At 53.0% G+C, this 23,741-nt stretch overlaps 1 protein-coding gene across 1 annotated transcript in view; it reads right to left on the reverse strand.

Moving 5' to 3' along the window:
• Positions 1-23,741, reverse strand: part of CDH22 (cadherin 22) — a 57,626-nt gene that overhangs the window by 24,946 nt on the left and 8,939 nt on the right. Inside the window, exons 2-4 of the mRNA XM_417477.7 lie at positions 10,642-11,598; positions 6,194-6,488; positions 2,426-2,545 (exon numbers count right to left, since the gene is read on the reverse strand). Coding sequence (XP_417477.3) covers positions 2,426-2,545; positions 6,194-6,488; positions 10,642-10,866 — 640 coding nt within the window. The 5' untranslated portion in view covers positions 10,867-11,598. The remainder of the gene's footprint in view (positions 1-2,425; positions 2,546-6,193; positions 6,489-10,641; positions 11,599-23,741) is intronic.

Raw genomic sequence — 23,741 nt, forward strand, 5'->3', positions numbered from 1 at the left:
CATGCAGCAGAATGACAGATTTTAAGAATGGCTTTCTTACTTCCAGTAAAGAACAAGATGCACATACGCTGTCCTAAGCTGAGCTTTTAGGGAAGCAACGAACACCACGAGGCTGGGGATGTCACCCAGAGCATCGTTCTGTGACAGCCAATATCCCTGCAAAGACTGCAGCGTGCTGAGAGCCAACACCCCCAGCGTGACAGCAGAAGTGAGCACGTCCCAACAGCAGCAGTGTGTGCACTGACTGCAGCCTCCTCCAGGAGGAACGCCGCTGCCACAGAGCAGTGCAATGCAGCTCTGAGCGACAAAGAGCACGTGAAGATCAGCTGCACCCTATTGGCACACTGAGAGTGAATAGGGAAGGCAGCACAAAGCCTAAATATAACAAACACCTGCAGGCTCCTGCTTGTCTCCCTCCAAAAAGCCTTCCAAGAGAAGACAAGGGATTTCAGGCCTTACTGAGCTGTAGGACTGAGCATAGCATGCTCTGCTGGCATACTGGCAGGTTAGGTCCTGCCTTTGAAAGCTCTGTCAAATCCAACACACCTGCTGAATGCTAACGCTGGTAACACCCAGGAACAGGAGACAAACCGAGCAACATACACAGTTTGCATCCTGTATCCAAGTGTGCAAATCATCCCCATGCACACAACACCCTCAGTATGAAGCACAATGCAAAGACAAAGAAGAAGAAAACTGGAGCTGGAAGGAGTCATAGAATGGCTTAGGTTGGAGGGGACTTTAAAGACCAGCCAGCTCCAACCCCCTGCTGTGGGCTGGTTGCCCCCTGGATCACCCATAGCTATTCAGGCAGCAGTGCCAGCTTAGGCAGGGCAGAAGGAAATACGGGTGTTTGTGGACCTGCAAGGAAAAGTGGAGAAGGAGGTCGAAACCAAACAGGGAAAACAAATTGCTCTTCATTATCGTATATTATGAGAAATGTAACATTCCAGGTTTTTATGGTTCTTTTTATGGCCATTAATAACAATGGTGGCTTTGAAGAGTGATGCTTCTGCTACGGATAATTAAATCTTATGCTCAGGGAAGAAGCCTGGCCACCCATAGCGGGCAGGGCAGGACTCCCATTGGAGCAATAAAACCTTTTCAAGTTCGGAGGGGAAGCAGGATGGGGTTCAGCAGGGGGATGCTCCAGCTCCTGGCTGGTGCCAAAGGCAGACGCAGAGATCACACATGGCCAGCCCTGTCCCTGCCTCCTCCAGCAGCACAGCCACACACGGCACTGCTGGCAGAGGGGCACACGGCTGTGCTGCCATGGAGCTGAGCATGGCTGCTGCAGACTGTCAGCAGTTTTGCTCTTACGAATCGCAAGCAGAACCGTAAATCAACCCCGGCGGTGTATGAAACAGCCAGTGTATGAACAGCCAGCTTGAGAATTAAGACACAAAAAGTCAAGGAATCCAGAAGCTTGGACTCCTGGAGTGACATTAATTCTCACCACAGTCCCACAGGGCGCATTTTACTTTATGCCTTAATACGGCAGCATTAATGTTGTTGCAGGGAGCTGAGCCTCTGCACGTCCCGGCTTGTGCGTTTTGCTCCCAGTGGTCCCTCTCCATTCCAGCAGCCCCGTTCTCAGCCTCCACTCACACAAAGCTGTCTCAGACTATCAGGATCCCACACACACTTGAGTTTGCAGTGTTTAGCTCGTTGTCTCCATGCAAATAAAAGAAAACCAAGCAAATGTGGGAGAGAAGACAGCCGGGGCGGATCTCACCAAGGTTCCCTTTGGTTCAGCTATAGGGTGGGGGCACTTTGCAGCCCAGCTTTCCAACCAGAGCTGCAGCTGCTCGGTGCTCTCGTCTTTCGACAATTTTTCATTAAACTGAAGGTACTTTACTGCATGCTTTGTACCTTAAATATCTCTTATTAGCATTTGAGTGTCTTCCCTCCTTAGAAAGCTTGCAAGGTTCCCATTAAGGGTAATGAGAGTCACACTCCTGGGAGGCAAGGAGAATATATACCCCAACATCTCCTGGTTATGGTCTACTCTAACCAGTATGTCAGAGCATCATCTGCTAGGGATTTATTAGAGATGCATTTTACAACGGGCTCTATTATAAGTTATTAAGGAACGGAGCAGCTTCCACTGTTCTTTCATTAAATATTAATAGAGCATTTATAAACCGCTCCTTAATTTGAAGTGTTACCTTTAATCAAAGCCCCAGCGATAACAACGTGGCCTTTGGTAAGGCCCCTCTGGTAGTACTTAAACCTTTCCCAGATTTTACATGCCCGTGGGTGCACCCGCTGTGCAGTTGGTGCAGGTGGGGGGGGTGCAGGTCTGGCAGCTGCAGTCCCCCCCCAGCACTGCTGCCCATACCGACTCTCAGCCTGCTGCTCACAGCGCAGACATGCGTTGTACCCCCAGGGTGAGGTCCCCTGCAGCTCCCTGGGTGCTGCTCACCCGTTTTACTGTCCACGGTGAAGTGCTGCTCGCCCTCCAGCACGCTGTAGACGATGCGGGCACTGCTCCCGTATGTGGGGTCGTCGGCATCGGAGGCCATCACCTGCATCACAGAGGTGCCTGCAGCAGGGATGAGAACAAAAACAGGAGAGATGTGGATCTCTTAGAGCATATCCAGAGGACATCCAGCAACACGGCCCCTTTTGTCCCACGGAGCAACAGGAGGATGGGACTGTGAGCCACCCCAGGGTAGGACACGCTCTCTGGATCAGCAGGTAGCTTTGCTCCCAGCAGTCAGCTCACATTTTAGGGCAGCTGCAGGGGAGGAAGAGCTATTGCCTGCCCAGAGCCAGGCACCATGCCGTGTCGTCATGCTCCACACGTAGCAGGGCAGAAGGACCATAAATTGGATAAAAGTCCATCAAATGTCTGCAATTAAGTTATTGATTTCCAACGCTGCCTCACTAAACTGGGTGCTTCACTCCAGCTGTCCCTGAGATGGCTTTAATTTGACATCATGTTCAATTTGACAGAAGCAGGACCCAGGACATGAGAACGGCCTCAGAAACAAAGGAGTTGAGGTTCCCAAAGGCGACAGAAATGAGAAAGAAGCTGCTAATCCCACCTACAGACAGCCCTGAGAGAGGACAAGATCTGTGAGGGTCCAAGTCCAGCAGCAGCCTCCTGGAGGGCCAAACCCATGGATGCTGCTCCCAGCCCTGTTCTCCAGGCACAGCACATATGATATCAGTTTTCTGACCCTGCGGTAAGCACCTCATCCTGCAGAGCCATGCATTCTGGATGGATGCCAGAGAGCAGCAGTTCCATCTGAGTGACCTGGAGGCTACAGGAGGGAAAACCCTGATTCTACCAACAATACCATCCACAGCTTTCAGTGCAGTGCAATCCTCAGCCCATGCCCACTTGCTGCCCCAGCCGCTGCCAGATGCACACGAGCGTTTTGAGCATTTTCTATTAAGAAAAACCCATCAGACTGCCTGCAAGTGTTCTGGCTGCACGTTAAACAAAGTCTTTTCCTCTGCTTCTAGTGTGGAGATTAAACAATTTCACTTCACAGTAATCAGTTTTGCATTCAGCCAGCTTTGCGATGGAGCCAGGGTTTGACCCCAAGCTCCTGTCTGCACAGCCAAATCGTCTCTAATCTTGGTGCTACACAGAGAAATGAAAGCAAAATGCACCAAGGGAGAAGAGCTGTTCTGACGGAAGGATCCACATTTACCACCATGCCAGCTACCAGGCGCTCTGCGTGCTCCCCAGCCCAAAAGCCAGCTCTGGGCTATGCAACCTGCTCTGTGCAGCAGAGATGTCTTGCAGGAGGCAGTGTGGATTTGGGCTCATGCCTGTGTGCGGCAGACAGCTGTTAAGCAGACCCCAGGGAGCTCAGGGAGAACACAGCTAATTTTAGCATCTCCTGTTACAAGGTGAAACTCCTGCCGTTCCCAGCAGTCGGTTGGGTCCATCCTACCTCCTCTGTGGCTCCGGGTCTCCTCCTTCAAGACTGACTCGGCTCAGCTCAGCCCTCTGGGGGGTGACGGGCACTGGGGTGGGCACCCAGCAGGGGCTGCAGCCTCAGGGCTGAGCTCTGTGCAGGAACAGAGCACGGGGCCAATGTGAGCGCTCCCAGCCACCGTGCGGGAGTTTGTGCAATTCCCTCATTATTTGTTATTCCCTCTTAGGCACCAGGAAGTCAAATGACTTTCCCTCCCAATTAGTACTCCTTCATTATGCAAATAACGTCCTTTGATCTGTTCCTGCTGTCACAGAGCGGATCTGACCATATTTGTTTTACTTCTCCTTATGCTCCAGGAGGGGACCCACCTCTGGGAGCTGGGACTGTGCTTCTGGTGGGGAGTGGGGAGCTGCAGCTGATTGCTGCCACTGGTGAGAGAAAAGCCACCCACATGGCCAGCCTCATCATGAGCCCCACGGAGGTCTGGAAGAGCAAGAAGAGGTCACCCTTCACTTCTTAGGTTGGGCTGCAGAGCAGCAGAGATGGGCAATGAAGAGCAGCTCCCTGCAAACCACACCTGAGATGGAGAGCAGCCCTGCTCCCTGGGGCTGACCCATCCCAGCAGGGCACAGCTGATTCAGGGACATTTGTCATCCAGGAAAACGGAGCAATGGACGAGCACTGCCAGCAGGTCCCCAGCCTTTAACCTTTTGATCACAACCAATTCCAGCTGCCCAGCCTTCCTGACCCTGCTTTGCCACTCCAGGGGGTTGCCTTCATCCACACCCAGAACAGCAGCAAGACGTGTTCTCTGCAGCTCCGTGCCCAGTGGAGGAGCTTACAGCAGCATCACGAGAAGGTGCTGTGTGAAACAATCCCTGCTTGTTAGCTGGGCTGCTGCAGAGGAGCCCTTCCACCTCCTGGGCTGGCCAGGCTGCAGAGGGCTCAGAGGCTGCTGCAGGCAGACAGACTTCAGCCCAGTGAGCTCTCAGCTCCAGCTCCCCCTCTTCGAGCATGCAGCTTGGAAGCACATCCCACACCGTTCACAGCACTTCTCTTTACTTTTAACTTCTGAGTATTTTAATTTGCAGGAATCGCCTCCTTTCATGTTGTGAAACCGTGATTCTTTCTCGCTCTGATCTCCAATTTCGCATAGAAACTGTCTCCTTTGATATGTCTTGTTCACATCAGTCTGTGATCAGGCTGCTCCATAATTGTTAGCGTTTTGTAAAGAATTGGGATCCTTGTCTAATACTCAGAGTTGAGGATTCTTTGCTTTTTAAAAGTAGTTCAAGCAAAATAGATTAATTTGTTTCTTCCCCTTGGGAATGGGATGCCTCCTGCTCTGCTGCCCACGTGCTGCTTTTCATTGCTCCAGGAGCACGCGGCTGCAGTTCAAGGGGTCACCATCTGACTCAGGAGAGGATTAGTGCAGGTAAATGGAAGAGGATGGAAAGCCTGGGGTGCTTTGGAAGAGTCTGCTCCCCATCTGCCAACAGGAACCCAGGCAGCAGCTCCTGCACATCTGCAGCCACCGCCATCTCAAGCAGTGCTGCATCCTCTCCCCGTGTCCCTCCCAGCATGCAGGGGGGTGCAGCTCACTGCCCCGCTGCCACCCCTGGTGATGGATACTCATGGTACACATCCACCTGCAGCTCAGCACAGCACCAGGCTGATGGGCAGTGGGTGGGTTGAGGGGGGCAGGGCAGTGGTAGTGTGGAGGAAACCACTTCTATTGCATTGGGCATGAATTCCCTGACCTCAGCAATGCTGGGCCTCTTGGAGGGAAGCCAGAAAGTGGGCAAGAGGGGGCAGCAGAACTGCCCAGGGATGCTGAAAGGGATGGACAGGCAGTCACAGGGCTCTGAGGGCGGCAGGGGGCAGTGAGAGCAGGCGCTGAGGCACACGGGGACAGACAGTGCTTGGGCTAATCCAGAGCACAGGTAGCCATGGGCTTCTTGGCACATAAGGGCTCATTCCTACCCCTACCCACAGCGCCTGGGAGCTGAAGGCTGAACAAAGTCAGGGCTGAGGCACAGCGGGCATCTGGCACCTCCCTGACCCATCCCCAGGGCACAGCTTAGGGCTGGGGCTGAGCGCACAGCCACGGGCTGGCAATCAGCTCAGAGGATTTATTCACTTGTTTTTCCTTAAGCTACCTTATTTATTTGTCCCTCTCAGTTCCTCAGCTCTGGTCTCAGCGGGAATCCCTACGATTTGCAGCCTGGTCTGTGGTGTACGGCAGGCTCAAGGTTTAGTGGCAGAGATGGAGGCTTCTCACCCACCAGAACACCTACCAATGGGGGACAGCTCGGCCACGCTGCCGATGTAGGGCCCCTCCAGGAAGCGTGGCTCGCTGTCGTTGATGTCCTGCACCTTGATGATGAACTCAGACTCGGGTTCCAGCAGCTGGTCAGTCTGCCTGTCACGGGCCTGAGCCCTCAGTGTGTAGAAGGTTTTCTGCTCCCGGTCCAGGCGTTCGGTGGCGTGGATGTCACCTGTGATCTCATCGATGAGGAAGATGGTCCCCGCGCCCTCCCCGGAGATGGTGTACTTGATGGAGCCGTCCCCCTCATCCGAGTCCGAATGGATCTGCCAGGGAAAGAGCAGAGGGTAGGAGCGGGCTGGGATGAGGAGCTCTGTGTCCGCTCCCTCTGCCTCCACCCGAACACGGAGCAGCACAGGGATGCTGCACATGGAAGGGCACAACGCACAGCACCATCAGTTCCGCCTTTGCCACTGTGAGCTTTGCAGGTCCCAAACACTGCCAGTACCCACCCACACCACAAAGCAAGCGGCAGACCTTGCCAGAGATGTATGGGAAGGACAACTCACCAACAGCCCCCTAAGAAGAGGTTACCCCATGGCAAGGACTCAGGATCCAATGCGGGGCCGTTTCTCCCAGGCTGTGCAGCAAACAGGGTATGAATGCAGCTCAGGTTGGGGTTAGGGAGCCCCATGGCAGAGCTGACACTGCCAGACATCGCTCCTGGGCAAAGCCTGCGGTGAAATGAGGCGAGACGGGCTGTGCTGAATGAAAAACAGACCCTGGGGAAGGTGCTTTTTGTAGCCAGTCTCCGTTTCATTTTCTAATTAAGACAACGTTTGATATTAGGAAAAGAAAGGGTAAACAGAAGCTCCTCCTGGACCGGGAGCTGACTGGAATCCAGGCCAGACGTCCAGAGATAATTTTATTGGTGGCATTAAGCTGAGTTATGAGGTTTTTACAATCTAGCCACTTATGAGAAATCTATTAACAGTAACCGGACAGGCAGAATGCATCTTGACAGAGAGCAGCACGGGCGTTAATTGGGACAATCCATAACAGGACGGGGACCCGCAAGGTTTCATCAGCCGTCTTCATTTGCTCCCTGCAATTTCTGCTTAGAATCAGCAAAGTTCTCCCACCAACTCAAAAAAAGAGAGAAAAAAAAAAAGAAGAAGAAAAAAAGCTGTCCATTAATCGGCTAATGAAATATGAAAATGTTTATGGGCCATTCAATCTTCCAAACTGCAGTTCTATAATCCACCTTTCAGACACACAGCTCTACCAGCAAGAATTTATACCGGAGCTGCCTCTTTTTTCTTTTCTTTTCTTTTTTTCTTTTTTCTTTTTTTTTATATATATGATGCCTTCATTATATTTGTCTTGTTAGATACAGTTTATATATTTATTTCATCAGTGAGGTGCCTCCACATTGGACAACTCAATGCATTTCATACATTACTATATTACTTCCCATCTGAAGCAGCTCCCCAGCCCCCCCCAGCACTCAGACCTTTGCTTAGAGCATGGCTGTGAGCCCTGCAGTGCCAATGGGGGTCCCACAGGGCCAAAAGGGGTCTTCCAGTGCCAATGGGGGTCCTACAGTACCAACAGGGGTCTTCCAGTGCCAATGGAAATCCCACAGTACCAATAGGGGTCTTCCAGTGCCAACGGGGGTCCCACAGTGCCAATGGGAGCCCCACACCATCCAATCACAGCCCCACAGGGATCAGAGCACCCTTGGGGACGGTGTGCAGAGCATCCTGCCCTAGAAACCCACACACATCTCCGGCTGTGGGGTTTCACCACCCCCTCCATGTTATTAATATCCCTGAAGTTCATGATTACCCCGTTAGCAATTGAGCTTTTCTGACAAAGTTGCACCTGCTCTGCTCAGCGCAGGTAGCAGAAAGCTGTGCTTTCCTGCTGAACACCAGGCAGGTGATTAATAATTAGGGCAGAGATCAACCACCCAGCACCACGCTGAGCTCCCACCACATCCTCTTTACATATTTGCTCACCGCCGACTGCTCGGAGCAGACACCAGCATCCCCGCAAACTGGAGAGCAAGGAAGAAAAATGGAGCTCGGGCTCAAGGGGCCGTACAGATTGATTTACAAGGGAAGATTAAAAGACCTAAATCTGTGCTGCTTGGCTAAACAACAACTAATGGGGGAGGGCTGGAAAACTGACTACAGACATCGGGGGAATGCTGCAGAGCGGATCCCGGGGCGCTCCCACGGCACCGCTGCACCTCTCCTGGGAGCTCTGGGCTGTGCTGTGGGCCCACTCCAAGGGAACCCCCCCATGCTCAGCACAGGGACGGCAGTGCCACAGCCACCAGTGCACCAACGGGTCTGATTGCTCCTGTTTGTTCTATGGGAAACAATTCCTTCATCTCAAAGAGACAAACCCAGGAATTTCACAGAGCCATTAATTACTTGCTAATAATTAAATCGAAATTAAATGTGAACAGAGGTGCACATTCCTTATTAAAGGCGATTAAACAGAAAGCACAGATACACAAATAAAAAATGACTCTGGGGCTGGAAAAGAAAGAAAATCAAATAAAAACTAGCCCGTAATAAAGGCGCACTTTGTTTGCTCCAACTCATAAAGCCCGAGTTCATCAATTTTCTTTAAATATTAGCAACTTAATTAAATCTGCTTTTTTCCCCCCTTTAATCCTCTCCTCTATCTAAAATAGATCTGTCCACATGCAGAAGTTTGTAACTAGTGCTGACCCCATAATTCTATTTAAAAAAAAAAATAATAAAACAAAGAAATCCACATCAAACTGACAGCGGCCTCGGGGGAAATTACAGCTCAGAGGAAGGATTAGCTGGAGAACCCAGATTTCAGAAATGGTATCGGCCTTTGGAAGAGCACACGGAGGTGTGTGAGGAGCATCCATGGAGGGCGCACCCCATGGGCACCGTGAGCTCCCAGCACGGCCTCCCCGGTGGGCATCCATGTCTCCCAGCTGTGGGCTCTGGCTGCCTTCAGCCCCAGGGAGCGTCACCAAAAGGGAATAGTTCTCAGCGCAGCCCGGCTGCTCGTTCTAAGCAGGATGGGCGATGCGCTGAATGATGTGAAAGGGGCTGTAAAATGGGTTAGTTTTAGGTTCCCGGGTTCATTTTGGAGATGAGGCTGTTGCTAGGCTACCTCTGGAGTTTGACAGGGCCTGATGCTTCGAGTCACCTCCCAGGGGAGCTGTGAATTAACTGTAACCGCATCGAGCGTCGCGGCGGAGGAGTGCGGCTTTCGAGTGTCTGCTGAAATGGACACAAATCACGGCTGAAATTCCACCTGGCCTCCAGCCAGAAAGCCCATTTTCAAGCCTCCTCCAGACTCATAACCCGACAGCCAAAGCCATCAGACAGCCCTGCTGCATGAGCTCTTGCTTGGGCGTTTTCTTTTGGGGAGATCCCATGCCGCCATAGGAGCAGCTCTCCCCTGGGCTGGGCTCAGCAGCCAGCGCTGCTCTTTCATCGGTGCACAGATGACATCCTTCCAGCACTGGGAACCATGGGGCACCCTCTGCACAGCTCTCAGAGAAGGATAAAGCACAGCAACCCCAAGGCAGATGGCCTCAGGATGCCAGGGCCACTGTGTGTGCCCATCCCAGCAGGACTGGCACTGGGGTCAGTGAGGTGGCACAGTGCAGATCCCAGACAGTGCCCCACAGCACCTGCATGCTGGGCACACCTCTGGTGAGCTGTGTCCCCAGTGCTGGCCCTCAGAGCCCCTACACACACCTGCACTGAGAGCCTTCTGCACTGCGGTATGCAGGTCAGCCTGAGATGCCTCAGCCCCACACCAACCTCACCCTGGCCACAGGATTTCCGTGCCATGACCACAGTAGGTCATCCACTCTGCCAGCCCTGGTCTGCTCAGATGATTATCACGGAAACAGCTGTAGCTCACAGGTCCAACAGCACAGTCCTTCCAGGACCAGCAGGAAGCCCCGTGGAGGGGTGAGGAAATGCACCCAGCACACCATCCCCATGCTGACAGGGCTACAGAACAGGGATCTGACCATCCTGAGCAGGTCAAGGCTGTGCTGTCTGCAGCAGCCTCTGGGGCAGGAAGGCCCTGGGTGCTCCATCAGCACTGCAGCATGCAGACAAAACAGAGTAGAGTAAGCAGGTGCTCACTCCACTGGCCTGACCTCTCAGAGATGGGGCTGAGCTTGCCCTGCTGCCTTCATGATACCCAGCACTGCATCCCTCCTCACACTCGTGAGAACTTTGCACATAAGTGGGAGACGACAGATGTGGATTTGGGTGTGCTCCTGCCCTAGGTCTATGGGAGAACATTAAACCCACCCAGGAAAGAGCCAGGCTCCTGCCATCCCAGTCCATACCCTGGCTGCTGCTCTAACAGTGCCTCTTTCACCTCACCAGGCTCAGCCATGCTGCAACACACCCTGCTCTGTGCAGGCTCGGCCAGCCCCAGGGAGACTCAGGGTTGCCTTACCTTCCCCACGTACAGTGGCTCTGTGCCTGTGTACTCCTCCACCACAAAGAACTGGTTCCAGACCCAGCCACGCTTCACTCGCCCGCTGGCCAGCAGTGTGGGATCCCCCGGCTGCCCCAGGCCAGGACTCTCTGTCGCGGTGTGCATGGCCCAGGCCCCCAGCTCCTGGATGGCACAGAGCAGCAACAGCATGGTCCAGCAGCAGCCCTGCAGACCCTTTGCCATTGCACTCTAGGAGGCTGCATGAGCTGCAGATTTTGGACAGGCAACTGGCATCCTTATGGGATGAGGAGGAGTAAAGTCAACATCAGCAGCGTAGGACTCACTGGTCACTGCAGTGTTCCCATCCCTGCAGCATGCCACATCCTGCAGCTGGACACCTCTTGCTCCAGCTGGCTGAAGTCTCGTCTGCAACTACAGGTGTCCCGGGCCGCCTGCTGCTAGCTCAAGAGCAGTCAGCACTGGTGCCTTGCAGGCTGCTCCTGCATCTCCAGAGAAGAGTCTGGCAGCTGGCATTTGTCCTTGAGGACGGGGTTGCACGGCTCCGGGATCAGCTGCAGCAGTCGTGCCCGAGAGTGGGGTCACACACAGCTCAGTGCCCACGCTGCAGGCAGGCAGCTCCACAGCCATGCATGACGCAACGCAGCCCTGGACCAGCATCCGCAGGGAGCACAGCACAGCTTCTCCATAGAAAGGTTCACGGGAGTTAAGTGGATGAGGTGCTGCAGGCAGCCTCTGTTTGTCCCATGGCAGCCCCGCAGCACTGCATGAGGGGTCCAGCAGCACAGGGGTCTGTGTTGCACGCTCTGCTCATGAGCCCATTTGTAAATCCCGTCTTCAGGGGGGTGATATCCCAGCACCCGGCGAAGGATCCTTGGCCCAGCCGATGCCGGTCGCTTCCATCCTCTGCCAGCTCATGCAGAGAGGTGTAGGGCAGCCAGCAGCATCCCCGGAAGCCTGGAAAAGGCCAAGTGTCAGTGCCGATGCAAGAGCAGGGCTCCGTGTCTCCCACTGCCCCTGCGCCCTCAGTTGGTACCTCCCCCCCACCCTGCCTTGGGGTGTCCCACTGCAGTGCCCGACCCCACTGGTCCTGCTGGAGGGAAGCTGGCAGAGCTCTGCCTGTGGGAGCTGCTGGCTCTCCAGCTCCTGCCACCAGTCCTGTGTTCCTGGCACCTCACTTCTCTGCCAACGGGCTTGGAGAAAGGCAGCTGTTCAAGGGCTCATCACCTGGATGACTTTAAAGCAAACTTTTTAAAAAAGAAAGGCCTCGGGAGTAAACTTCAACCACTCATGAGGTGGTGAGGATGAAAATACGAGAGCACTTGATGAGAGGGAACTTGATAAGGGTGGGGGATAGGCATGCAGCACCCATCCCTCCCTCCACCAACACCCTGAGCTCCCACCAGAGCTCCGCAAGACCCGCCAGGCATGAAACTTGCTCATCGTCACTGGTTGGAGGAGTTAATCTCTTGCCATCTGTTACTCTAAATAGCAGAGGGAAAAGACGGACAGAAAGGGGGGGCTCAGTCCTGGATCACACATGAGCTACCAGGTATAGCAATCCGCTTCCCAGGGAAGGGCACCGAGCAGCTGCCTGGACCATGCCCTGCACAGCACCCTGCGGGGCACCAAACAGCCCGAGCAGCCCAGAGAAGGGACAGCCAGCAAATATCGCCATAGCCCTTCCTTGCCCTTGCCATTTCCCTACAGTGACTGCACCTACAGGGCAGGTCGGTTCCCTGCAGCATCCAAGGAGCCACACCGTCAGTCCTGCAGTTCCCTGTGCAGACAAACACTGAGAAGCACAGGGCTGCTGACCCAAGGAAGTGCCAGGCACCATTCAGCGCTGCCTACTCCTGGTTTGTGCACAGCGTGTCAGGCAGTGTATACAAACACATCTGCACACAAGGGCTCACTCATATTTCATGCACACAGCTCAGAGTCCTCACACCATCACTCCTCCCTATCCATATTTGTGCCTCATTTGGGTCTACACGTGCCAGGTTTCCCTCAATGTACACATGCCATATTCGGCGCACACATGCACATATCAGCTCTCACACGTGCAAGCCCTGTGCACTTCACGCTCCAAGAAGCACAGAGTCCCCAGTGCATTCTTTTGTTAGGAGCCATGGTGCAGAAGTGCTCACATTCCTCTCAGCCGCTCTGCCCTGCCAGGCTGTTTGTTATTCAGACATATTCACAGTGGCCCCATAAGGTCGTCGGTGATGGCACAGCTCCCCCCCGCAGCCGCTGCCCCGCGAGGACAGGTTATCCCTGCCAACGTAAAGGGCAGGAATCCCTATAAACAAACACTACGGAGCATTTCACAAGGCAGACTACATCCAGGGGAGTAGGATGATCTGCGGGTGGGTGATGGGCTGACTTCTTCCCTCCCACTGTTAGGAGTCTGACAGCACAAAGCGGCTGCTCCCTTCACCGGCCAAACACAGCTGTGGAGGCGCTGCCCCACCTGCAGCAGGCTTCAAGAACGGACATTCACAAAGTAACAGGACGGACACAAATCTGTTTCTATCGTTCCTGCGTGGATACAGAGAGGATACAAATAACGAGATACAGAGTGTCACTGCCACAAACAGCATCGCTCCAATTGCTCATACCTGGGAAGTCTGCAGCTATTTTTGAGTGGGTTCCCCCAGCAGTGTGAGATGCCAGCAGGCTGAAGCTGTGCCAGGGCAAGAGCTTTGGGTCAGCACCCGGTACATGCAACGTGCATGGGAAGAACACCCAGCCCAGCACCTCTGCTTCTTCTGCTCTGCAGGCAATGCCTCCAGATGTGCCCAGAATCCTCTTACAAATAGATTGCACCTGATCAACATAGCTGCTAGAAGCAGAACTACTGTGTATGTACACGTTCTCAAGGAGTGCCACGTAAGCAGAGCGTTGGGGAGAGGCCATCACCAGCTGCAGCCATCTCCCCCCATGCCCTGAGGCCATCCAGGCTGCGCCGTGTGATTCATAACACCCTGCAGAAGCCTTACCAGGCAGCAACAGCACTACAGACAGAACAGTTCTGAAGACCTCCTGAGCAACTAAATCCAAACCAGCATCAACAAAGCAGTAAAAGAACAAGCTAAAGGCACACACTGAAGCAAGGCAGAGCATGCAAGGATAGGAGATGCTGCAGTGGGCCAGCATGGCTCTGGCAGAGCTGGCCCACAGTTCCCAAGGCAACTTGCTCAGCCCTGTTGCATCTGAGCACTCCATAGAGCAGCTCTGGCACAGCGAGGAGAGTCCCGCTGGGCGCGCATGGGCTGGGCTGCCGTTGCTGTGGGAACCACAACACTGTGCTCTGAGTCCCAGCCATTATGCTGTGTTTTACATTTAACAGATTTCTCATCTCACAGCTATGCCTGAACTAATGTGGTTTGCTGGTGGCTATCTCACACTGACAAAGTTCAGCTCCGTTCGGCTGAGCGGTTTGCAGGCTGTGTGCGGTGGCAGAGCACATCCCAGTCCCAGTGCACCTCCCAGACACTCAGGTCTCAGATTCTACCCACCCCACTGTGAGCTCCGGACCTCAGGGCAGGGAGGTGCTGGCACAGCTTCCCAGAGAAGCCCTGGATGGAATGCCCCATCCCTGGAGGCATTCAAGGCCAGGTTGGATGGGGCCCTGGGCAGCCTGATGTGGTGGGGGGCAACCGGTTCACGGCAGGGATTGAAACTGTGCAATCTTCAAGGTCCCATCCAACCCAAGCCATTCTGTGATCCCATGATCTTGGTACCCAGAGCCACCTAACAGTACATACCCAGAGACATCTGTCTGGCAAGGTTCACTGTGAGACAAGGTTCACACTCTACCCCAAAATTTTCATCTATTCCTCTTCTGTCACAGCTCCAGGCCATGCCTAAGGCCAGCACTGTGTCGGTGCACATCTTTCCTTCTGGCTGTCTCACCACAGAGCTCTTCCAGAGGCGAAGTACCTAAGAGCCCCACATTACAGAGTCATAGAATGGTTTGAGTTGGAAAACACCCTTAAAGGGCACCTGGTCCAACCCCCTGCAGTGATCAGGGACATTCCTCCAGCCTGACCCTGAGTGCCTGCACAGACAGGGCATCCACCTCATCGCTGGGCAACCTGTACCACTGTATCACAGCCCTCGTTGTAAAAACCTTCTTCCTTATATGCAAAGGTCAGCTCTTTTAGATTGAAACCATTTCCCTTGTCCTATCATGCAGGCCCTGCTCAGGAGCCTGTCCCTTCCCTCATAGCCTCTATAGATACCAACAGGCTGCTCTCAGCTCTCCCCACAGCCCTCTCCTCTGGCTTGCACAGCCCCAGCAATCAGCCTGTGCTTATACAGGTGTTCCATCCCTTGCCCCATGCTCATGTCTGTACCGCAGCAGGATTCAAGGTACCCCACAGCAATGCAGAAGGTTCCATGCACAGGGACCGTGACCAGCACAGCATTTATTTCCCCACGTCACTGAAGAGCACCCAGCCACAAAGCTGGAGGTGCCACTCTTTCCTGCCACAAACAGCAAAGTGGGAGCTGCTACTTTCTGCAGCCACTCAGCCCCAGCACAGCATCCTGCAAATGCAGGTGCACAGCACGCATGCACTCGCGTGGCTGTGTGCTCAGGTCCTGCTCTGTCAGGCAGGCTCTCACACCACCCCAACGTGCCCCGTCTCCTATTGATGCTCCACCATCCCCACTTCCCAATTATCTGCACAGCTCCCCCTCTCCTCCCTGCAAGAGCTAGTGCCGTTTGTCGGTGTGTATTTGGCACAGCCGTACTGTACATCATGTTGACAGTAGAAATTACATCCTGAGCTTATGTTTTACACTCTGCTCTGTCAGGACTCACCGCAGCCCAGTGATCAGGACAAATTGAATAGCATCCCGTCCGTGTCAATATTTATTTCATTTTACAAATGCAGCCTGGTGCAAGGGAAAGCAGGCAGGGGAGGGGGAAGGCATGGGCAGACAACAACAGGCAGAGGCAGCACTGCCTGCTCCATCACAGCCCTGCAGCCGGGGAGCGGTGCCACGCCAGCGCAGAGCACACAGACCCAGCCAGCACCAGGTAAACGCACAGGGAGCTCCAAGCACTGCCTTCGCCCACAGCCATGGCAGAAGAACTGCCACACCAACACTGCTCCTGAGATGAGCCCTTATGATCAGCAGAAAACTCAGAGCTGACCATTAGATACAAAGGATGCAACGAGGCAGGAAAGTCTCCCTTCCCCCCATCTCGCTGCCAGAGTGATGCGTAACCAACAACACTCTGCTCCTCACCCCCTGCAGCAGAGCATCACCCACTGCACCAGCACTACACCTGCTGTGCCACGGCTGCAGCTCCACTGCATGGGCAGGCACTGCTCGTGCCACCCTTGGAAGGCACCGTTGCCAGGCACAGGGCAGGAGCTCTCTGCAGCCTGGGCCTTCTTCTGTCTCTCCACAACCCAGAGGATGTGAGACAGCAGCAGCTTCAGCAGGAAGGCAGCCGGTCAGCAGGCACAGCTCAGCCCCGGCCCCAGGGCTGTATTAACTTTGGCACCACATAGCTGCCACACAGGGAAGGTGGAGAGAAGAGCACTGGAAGGTGCACCAAGAGGTGGCTGCATATGGATGCAGAGTGCAGACACAGTTCACAGCGCTGCTCCTGGCAGGCAGAGCTGCAGCCCCTGGAAACAGCTCAGGACAGCAGAGGCAAAGGCTCCTGCAGGGTTCCCAATGCACAGCCAGACATGCAGCAGCAGTAGAGCATGGCTGGAGGTCCTCTCCAAACAAGGGGCAAACCTCCAGCAACATGCAGAGCTCTCCACTCTCTGCACAAATGTGCCCTTACTCAGGAGCTGGATGGGACAGCTCTGCCATCTCTTGCATGCAGCAATGACAACAGAGAACAGGAGCCCAGCACGGGGCCCAGCACCACCTACACTCACCAGCTGCTTCAGTCACAAGGGAACAGCTGAGGCCATGTGCAAGCAGGAGCACAGCAGCTCTGGGAACCACACTTGTGCCAGCTCAGAGCAAGACAGCATCCCTGAGCACAGGCAGGCAGCATGCCGGTCCAGCTACGCTTCTCTGGGAGATGGAGCAGCAAAAAGTCTGCAGTTATTTACCATCAAATTCTTGTCTCATACTGCCTGCAGCTCCACACATGCCATGTAACCACATCTCCTCCTGTCAAACAGGATACAAAGCCACTTAACACTCCCCTTCCTGGGACACACAACCAGCTAGCACTGCTGTCTGGAATATGGAGGCAACACGAGCATGGCAAGCTTGCTGCAAAGCTTTAAGAAGGTTCATAATCTCTAGGCCTAGGGCTAAGATATGAACTGAGGCTCTCTGGAGCTCACTTTCTCTCCTGGATATTGTAAGACAAAATGAGGCAAATAGTGTTTGGGTTTTTTTTTTTTCCCCCCCTTTTATGAACTTCTCAAAATCCAGAGAAGTGGGAGGAGGCAACCTCACCAGATAGGAGATATTGCCAACTCCAGAGCAGGCCAAAAGGCAAGGACCCCCCATACCAGCATCCCATATACTCCCTCTGACAATCCACCTCAGTGCCACACCAACCACGACCAATGTGCCAGGCCCGAGCACCCACCAACATGCCCTTATCTTCCCACGGTTCCTTCCTGGCTTCCAAGAGGCATTTTAAGAGCATCTCTGTGGGCTGGACAACAGCACAGCCAGGGCACCCACCAGCTTCAGCTCTATGGAGAGCAAGAGCTCTGCACATTGAGCACAATGGGGACCACCATTCCCTCTGTACCACTACATACCATTGCCACAGTGAGCAAATGTCTTTGGCTGGAATATATTACTTGCATCGCAAAGCCCATAAGGATCATCATCACAGGTGAGAGAAAAGGTGGCGGATGCCAAACCACACTGAGAGTCACCATGGTCACAGCCACTGCACTGTGAGTCCCCATTCCGTAGCAGATCCCATTTAAGGTCCAACTTTCTGGTGAAACAAAGCTGGACATTATATGTCTGAATGATGTGGTTCCACAGAAAGCAGCCGCAGGCTAGAGAGGCTGTCAGCACTGCAAGCTCAGGAATGCCCCATAGCATCCCTCTGCTGGAATACATTCATGCATGAGGCATACTCTAATCTGGTGCCCTTTCCAGAATCTCAATGCATTTTACCAATCAAGTAATAGAGAAAAGGCCGGAGATATTGATCTGGGCGGCACACAGCATAAACGTGCGTAAAAATGCTGGAGATAAGTGGCCAAGGGATTCAAACCCATAGAAGCCTTTTCACTTACGCAATGAAAGGCCTTTGTAGAGCAGATGAACTGATCCCAAATGCAGGACTGTGCAGAGCAGCTTTGGATGGCAAAGTGCCTTTCTGCACATCTCCCATCCCGAGCCTCTGCTTTCTCCCCAGGTGAACCTGCACACACAGCTCAGGTAAGGCTGTTTTTCCGAAGGAATTTCTACTCCAACAATGCCTGGGACTGTGTGAGTAAGCACCCATTTTCTCCCTCCTTTTTAAGTTCAGTTTAATTATTGTCCCCTTTGATGCTGCCTTGAGAAATTCCAATAAAAGAGTGCAGCAACTGTCAGAGCAGGAGCTATTCACCACCTCTTGGCTTCTCATGCTCAGCCACTCTCTGCTATCAGACACACAGGGAGGAACAGTTATTTGTTAAAGCTCTCACACAAGCAGTGGTTGGAAAAAACACATTTTCAAAGTTCAGGATTTCTTTTTTTTTTTTTTTCCCTTTCCTATTTTTCTTTTCCTCCAAATCATCTTTGGTCCAAGTTTCAAAGAAATTTTAATTGCAAAGAAAATCTCAAAGTCCGCCTTAGGGAAGAGGGTTTTACAGCCATAACGGTTTCGCTCTGCAGCGATTCTTTTCCAAAACGGAATTTTCATGCCTTGTCTACGTGAATACAATACTTTTAATTTGCCTTTAAAAAACAAACTCAGAGGAGGTGAAAACAAAGGCAGCTTCCCGCAGCCCTGACTACATAACCCAATCTCTGCCCACGTCTGAGAGGAACCGACTCCGAGCCAGAAGGAGAGGGAAGCACGGAGCGGCTCTGTGCCTGGAGCACAGCTGGCTGCACTGTGCCCCCCCAGCGCCCCGCAGGTGAGCAGTCAGCAGCAGCACAGCCCAACTGGGCGAGCAGTGCATGCGCCTCCTGGACTAACTGCTGTCCCAGCTGAGCACACACATCCCTGCGCTGACTGCCAAAGGTCGGATGGGAGAAACCACGGCCCCAGCGAGGATTGCTGTGAGCATCCAGACCCATTCTCCCCATTCAGCACAGCTCCTGTGCTGCCCACCTGTTGGACACAGCTCTGAGAGCCCCTGGTTGCTCCTTCCCCTGAAGCTGACAAATTGCCTGAAGTGCTAACAAAAAGCCAGAACAAGGCACTGGTGCACTCAGATAGGACAAGGCACAGCTGGCCTTCCCCTCACGTAGGCAAGCTGTCTGCTAGGACACACTAACTGCTATGGCAGAGGGAGAATCACAAAATCATTAAGGCTGGAAAAGACCCCTAAGGCCACCAAGTCCAACCATCCACCTATCCCCAATGTTGCCCACTAACCATATCCCTCAGTCCCACATTCACCCTTTCCTTAAACACCCGCATGTATGGTGACCCCACCACTCCCTGGGCGGCCCATGCCAACGCATCACTGCTCTTTCTGGAAAGAGATTCCTCCTGACATCCAACCCACACCTCCCCTGGCACAACTTGAGGCTGTTCCCTCTTCTGCTCCACAGCCTTTGGGGACCTGCAATGGGAGAAGAATCAGCTCTCAGCAGCAGATGGGAAACAAAACCAAGAGGGCAAACAAAAACAACGAAAGAAAAAACCCTACAAAGACACAACCCATTGCCACGAGTCCAAATCTGACAAAGATCTGACAAATCTGACAAAGAAAGGGAAAAAAAACAAGCAGTGAATTCAATCATGACCTGCCAGAGAGCGCCAAGGGGGCCCACGTAGGAAGCAAAATCCATAAAGGAGAGGAGATTATCCCAGTCAGGGCTATTGCAAGGAACTTCTGAAGGGTTGGACTGAGCCAAGGGACCGGCCAAACTGCAACTGAAAGGCGGTGCCAAATTGGCTTTAACACAGAGGTGAAGCTGAAAGAGAGCACAAGAAGGAGCTGCTTGTCTCTAGCTGGGAAGGCAAACAAGGTGACATTGCTGTTCCTGCCTGCAGCACTGGACATGAACCCAGCACCTCCCTGCCCACTGCCCCTCCATCCCCTGCAAACCAGCAGAGAGGAGAAAGGAACAGCCCCAGCACTGAGCTGCCCGATGCATGGTGAGGAGAATCAAGGCTGACAGCCCCGACAAGTGGGCACCTGGATAGGAGTTAAAGGACAGATTAAAATAAAAGACACAAAATGGAATTCTTAGACTTTGACAAATGTGGAGGGAATTGGGTACTTTTAATCAAATGTTTGGCAGCCGTATGAATTATTTATCACTCAATATCGTGTGGTTAAATAGAAGATGTTCATAGCTTTCTTACCTGCAACTCTCTACCTCCCGTGCAAGTCTCCTCAAATTCCTACAGAAACAACATGTGGGCATTACTGAGCCAGAAGGGCTCCAAGCAGCCTCCTTCTGTTTACTGCACAGGGTCCGAGGGCAGGTTCAGTCCTCAGGTTAGATAAATGCTCTGGAAGGCACACATCACTCTTGGGAAGGTCTTGCTGCTGCCGACTCTTCTTTCCTATGCACTTCTTTTTCTCCACAGTAAGGGCAGTGAGACAGTGGCACGGAGGTGAGGTGGGTGCCCCATCCCTGCAGGCACTCAGGGTCAGACTGGGGGGCTCTGAGCACTGATGGAGCTGTGGGTGTCCCTGCTCACCACCTGGACATGGACTACATGGCCTTTTAGGGTCCATTCCAACTCAAACCATTCTATGATTCTCTTTGATGTTCTTGGCAATTTTATCCCTGGAAACCTCTCTGTCCTACGGTAGGATGCACGCCACCTCCTTCCAGCACACATGACACCAGGGAAGTCTCTTCCCAGTCCAACATGGTGCCGTTTTGAGATGGTGAGACCAAAGGCAGCACAGGGTCATACAGATTGAAACCAGGAGGACATAAGGGAGAAAAAGAGAGCAGCAAAAAGCAGGACAAGACTTGGGGGAGTTGCACCACAGGACTCACGCCTGCAGCTCTGACAGTGCTTTCCGCCCATGTAATGGGATGATCAGCTGCACGCAGCCCAGATCAGAAGCAGGCACTGACTTTGTTGCTGGCACCTCAGGCCGAAAGCAGCCTGTGAAGATGTAAGTGACTTCCTCAGCACCTCAGGACAAGCTCTGCAGCAGTAAACAGCTGTCAGGAAGATGGAAGAATGAGAGTAATTAGTCTCTTTAACGCCAATTTCAGCCTGATCTTTCACACTTAAGAAAACTGTTCCAATGCTTTTCTTATTTTCAGAGGAGCTCATTAAATAAGAATTAGAAGCAAGATAGTATAACAGATAAGAACATTATTTCTGCAACAATAAACCTGCCAAAATCCACTGCTTTGCAGCTGCACTGCTCAGCCTCCCAGGCTGCCCCTGGAATGTCCATCCGTGTGATGCACCAGACTGGTGCCATCACCATCACGTTGCTACCTGGGCAGTACCACCTCAGGACATATGCTGGTATGGGGAAGGGACTCAGGCCCAAACCTTCCTGCTCTCCAGAAGCTGCTGAGCAACCACAGAGGGGAAAGGAACCTCAGCACTGCACCAGTTCAGGAACCTGGAGGTGAATATCACACAGCCTCATCCCTCAAAAGGGAAGAAAATATGTTTTGTTAAGATGCAGCATTGCTCAGAAAAATCCAGAATTGGCAGGAATCCCTGGTGGCTGAGTCACCTCCTCGGGAAGGACTTCTCAGCCACCAGGACTGCAGAAGCCTACCTGAAAGCTGACTCCTCCAGGAAGAGCACAGCAAGGCTGAGCCACCACCACACCTCATCTCCACCCTGCAGGCACACAGCTGAAAGCAGAGGTGCCCCCAGACACACTGCTGTCCAAGTAAAAGCCAAGCAACGGGCAGAAAGCCCTTTCCTTGGAGGGGATGGGTCCTCAGATATGGGGCTGTCAGGGAAGTAACACAGTCCAACCACAGACAAAAAAAATTCATACTAATGCAAAACCAGAAGCTTTTGGCATCTTGTCTGCTAGAATCAAATTTTTATATCCTTCCATGCCCAATAAATTCTGTTCACAAAGAACAAGAAGGGAAAAAAGAAGAAGTAAAAGCCTTAATAAATGCTGGAAGAGCAGGGAGCTCACACCGACTCCCAGCCCGGCGTAGCTCCTGGATAATCCAGGCAATAGTTTATTTTTCTCTCCAGTATCATTTTCCCAGCTTGATCTCCACTGTCGCAGTATGATGGTTTCACCCCATTAGCCTTGCTTAAAAAAGTGATCCCAGGACTGTGAGTGTTATTGCCCACATAAATCAGGAGGCTTTGAATACGGAGCACCTTTAAATAAACAGCTGATGGAAGTGAAGTTCCGGGATCATTATTAATAGCTTTTCATTTCTGTGTCCGCTGTGCTGTGACATTCTTTCCCAGCAGAAAGCCTCCGCTTCCTATCCCCAGTACATCTGATCCCATGAGTCCTCCAGTCGGAATGAATGACTGTACCTTTGTGTTAATTGCATAGCCCATTCCACAAACTGAATACTAATATTAAGTAGCAATAGGAGGAGGCTTTGCAGAGCGGGAGCAAGAGGATGGTTTGAAGGCAGGCATGCCAGCCCCACTGCCTTCCCGTGTGTGCACAGGGGGGAGAAGTGCTTGTCCTCGCTTCCCCATAAGGAAGGGCAGATACTGCACACAGGCAAGCCCCACAACAGGCCACAGGAGCCCACTCCATTCCCAGAACACCTGCCCAGGGAGCGTGCCTTGCTCTGGTGGGCAGACCCTGCCCTGCCACGCTTCTCACGTGCACCCCCAGACAGAACGATGCCCATCACTCTCATTGCACACAGCTCCTGGCTGAGACCAAAGGTACACAGACCCACAGAGAGGCAGCCATCCAGAACAGCCCTACTGGTTCTTATAGGTGCTTCTCAAAAGCTTCACCTGGCCAGATCCAGCATTTTTCACTAGCATGCCTTGTCCAGGGACGGAACGCTCTCCTCCCTCCACCTCTGGCAATGAGGAATTGTTCTGACAGCTGCAAGCAGGAGCACAGCAGCCTAGAGCAGATGGGAGCTCCAATTGCCACGGGCAGATCTAATGTCAGCAACTGGAGGAAGGCAAATCACCACCGCGCCCCTCTCCTGGGGTGATGAGCCCTCACCAAGAGGGACCCTGGCCACCTGTTCTGGGAGCAGACTTTCTCCTGGAGAAAGCGGAGGGTAAGCAAATCTGCCAAGGCGACCTGCAGCTTCAGCAGCCTTTGCAGACAACCACAAACCCCAGGGCCAGGTGAGGGCTCTTGGTTTTACTGCCTATTGCTTGCTCTTCCCCAGATCCAGGTGTCAGCAAGGAGGTTCAGGACACGGGAACTGATACAGGCACAGCAAAAGGCTCCTCTGTCAGAGCCAGAATGGAAGGAAGCATCTGAAAACGGTGAAGCGTGGCTGAACAAAGCTGAAAGAGACCACTACAGACAGAATGCACATTTCTCAGAGGGCTGAAAGAATGTTATATCTGTTTTCTGACTCCAGAATCCTTTCCTAGTTCAAACATGAATCACTGACACATCGCGAAGGACTGGCACGGTAGAGCCAAGCCTCTGACAAATCAAAAAGAATACGTTGGCTTGCTGGATATGATTTGGCAAGCTGGAGACAGAACCCACCTTCCCTCCACGAGAAACTCTGACCACTTTGTCAGGTGAAAAATAAGAACTGGATTTTTCCTCCTCCCTATCTCCAGTGCTGTGCTTGCAGGACGTGGCCCAGCACCCAGCAGCCATACAGCACTGCTGGCACAGGAGGGGCAGTGGGCACTGCGAGCTCTGCTTTCCTCCTTCAGCATCCCAATGAAGTTCATCAGCTCTCAGCAGAGGCCAAACGTGCAAAGTGCAGTCGGGAAGGAGAACGTTGCTGAAAGCTCAGCACATTTGAATGGCATCCACAGGTAGCTTCAGTTCTGGGTTACTACCGATCCA

The sequence above is a fragment of the Gallus gallus genome, chromosome 20 (genome assembly GCF_016699485.2).
Source record: "Gallus gallus isolate bGalGal1 chromosome 20, bGalGal1.mat.broiler.GRCg7b, whole genome shotgun sequence".
NCBI lineage: Eukaryota > Metazoa > Chordata > Aves > Galliformes > Phasianidae > Gallus > Gallus gallus.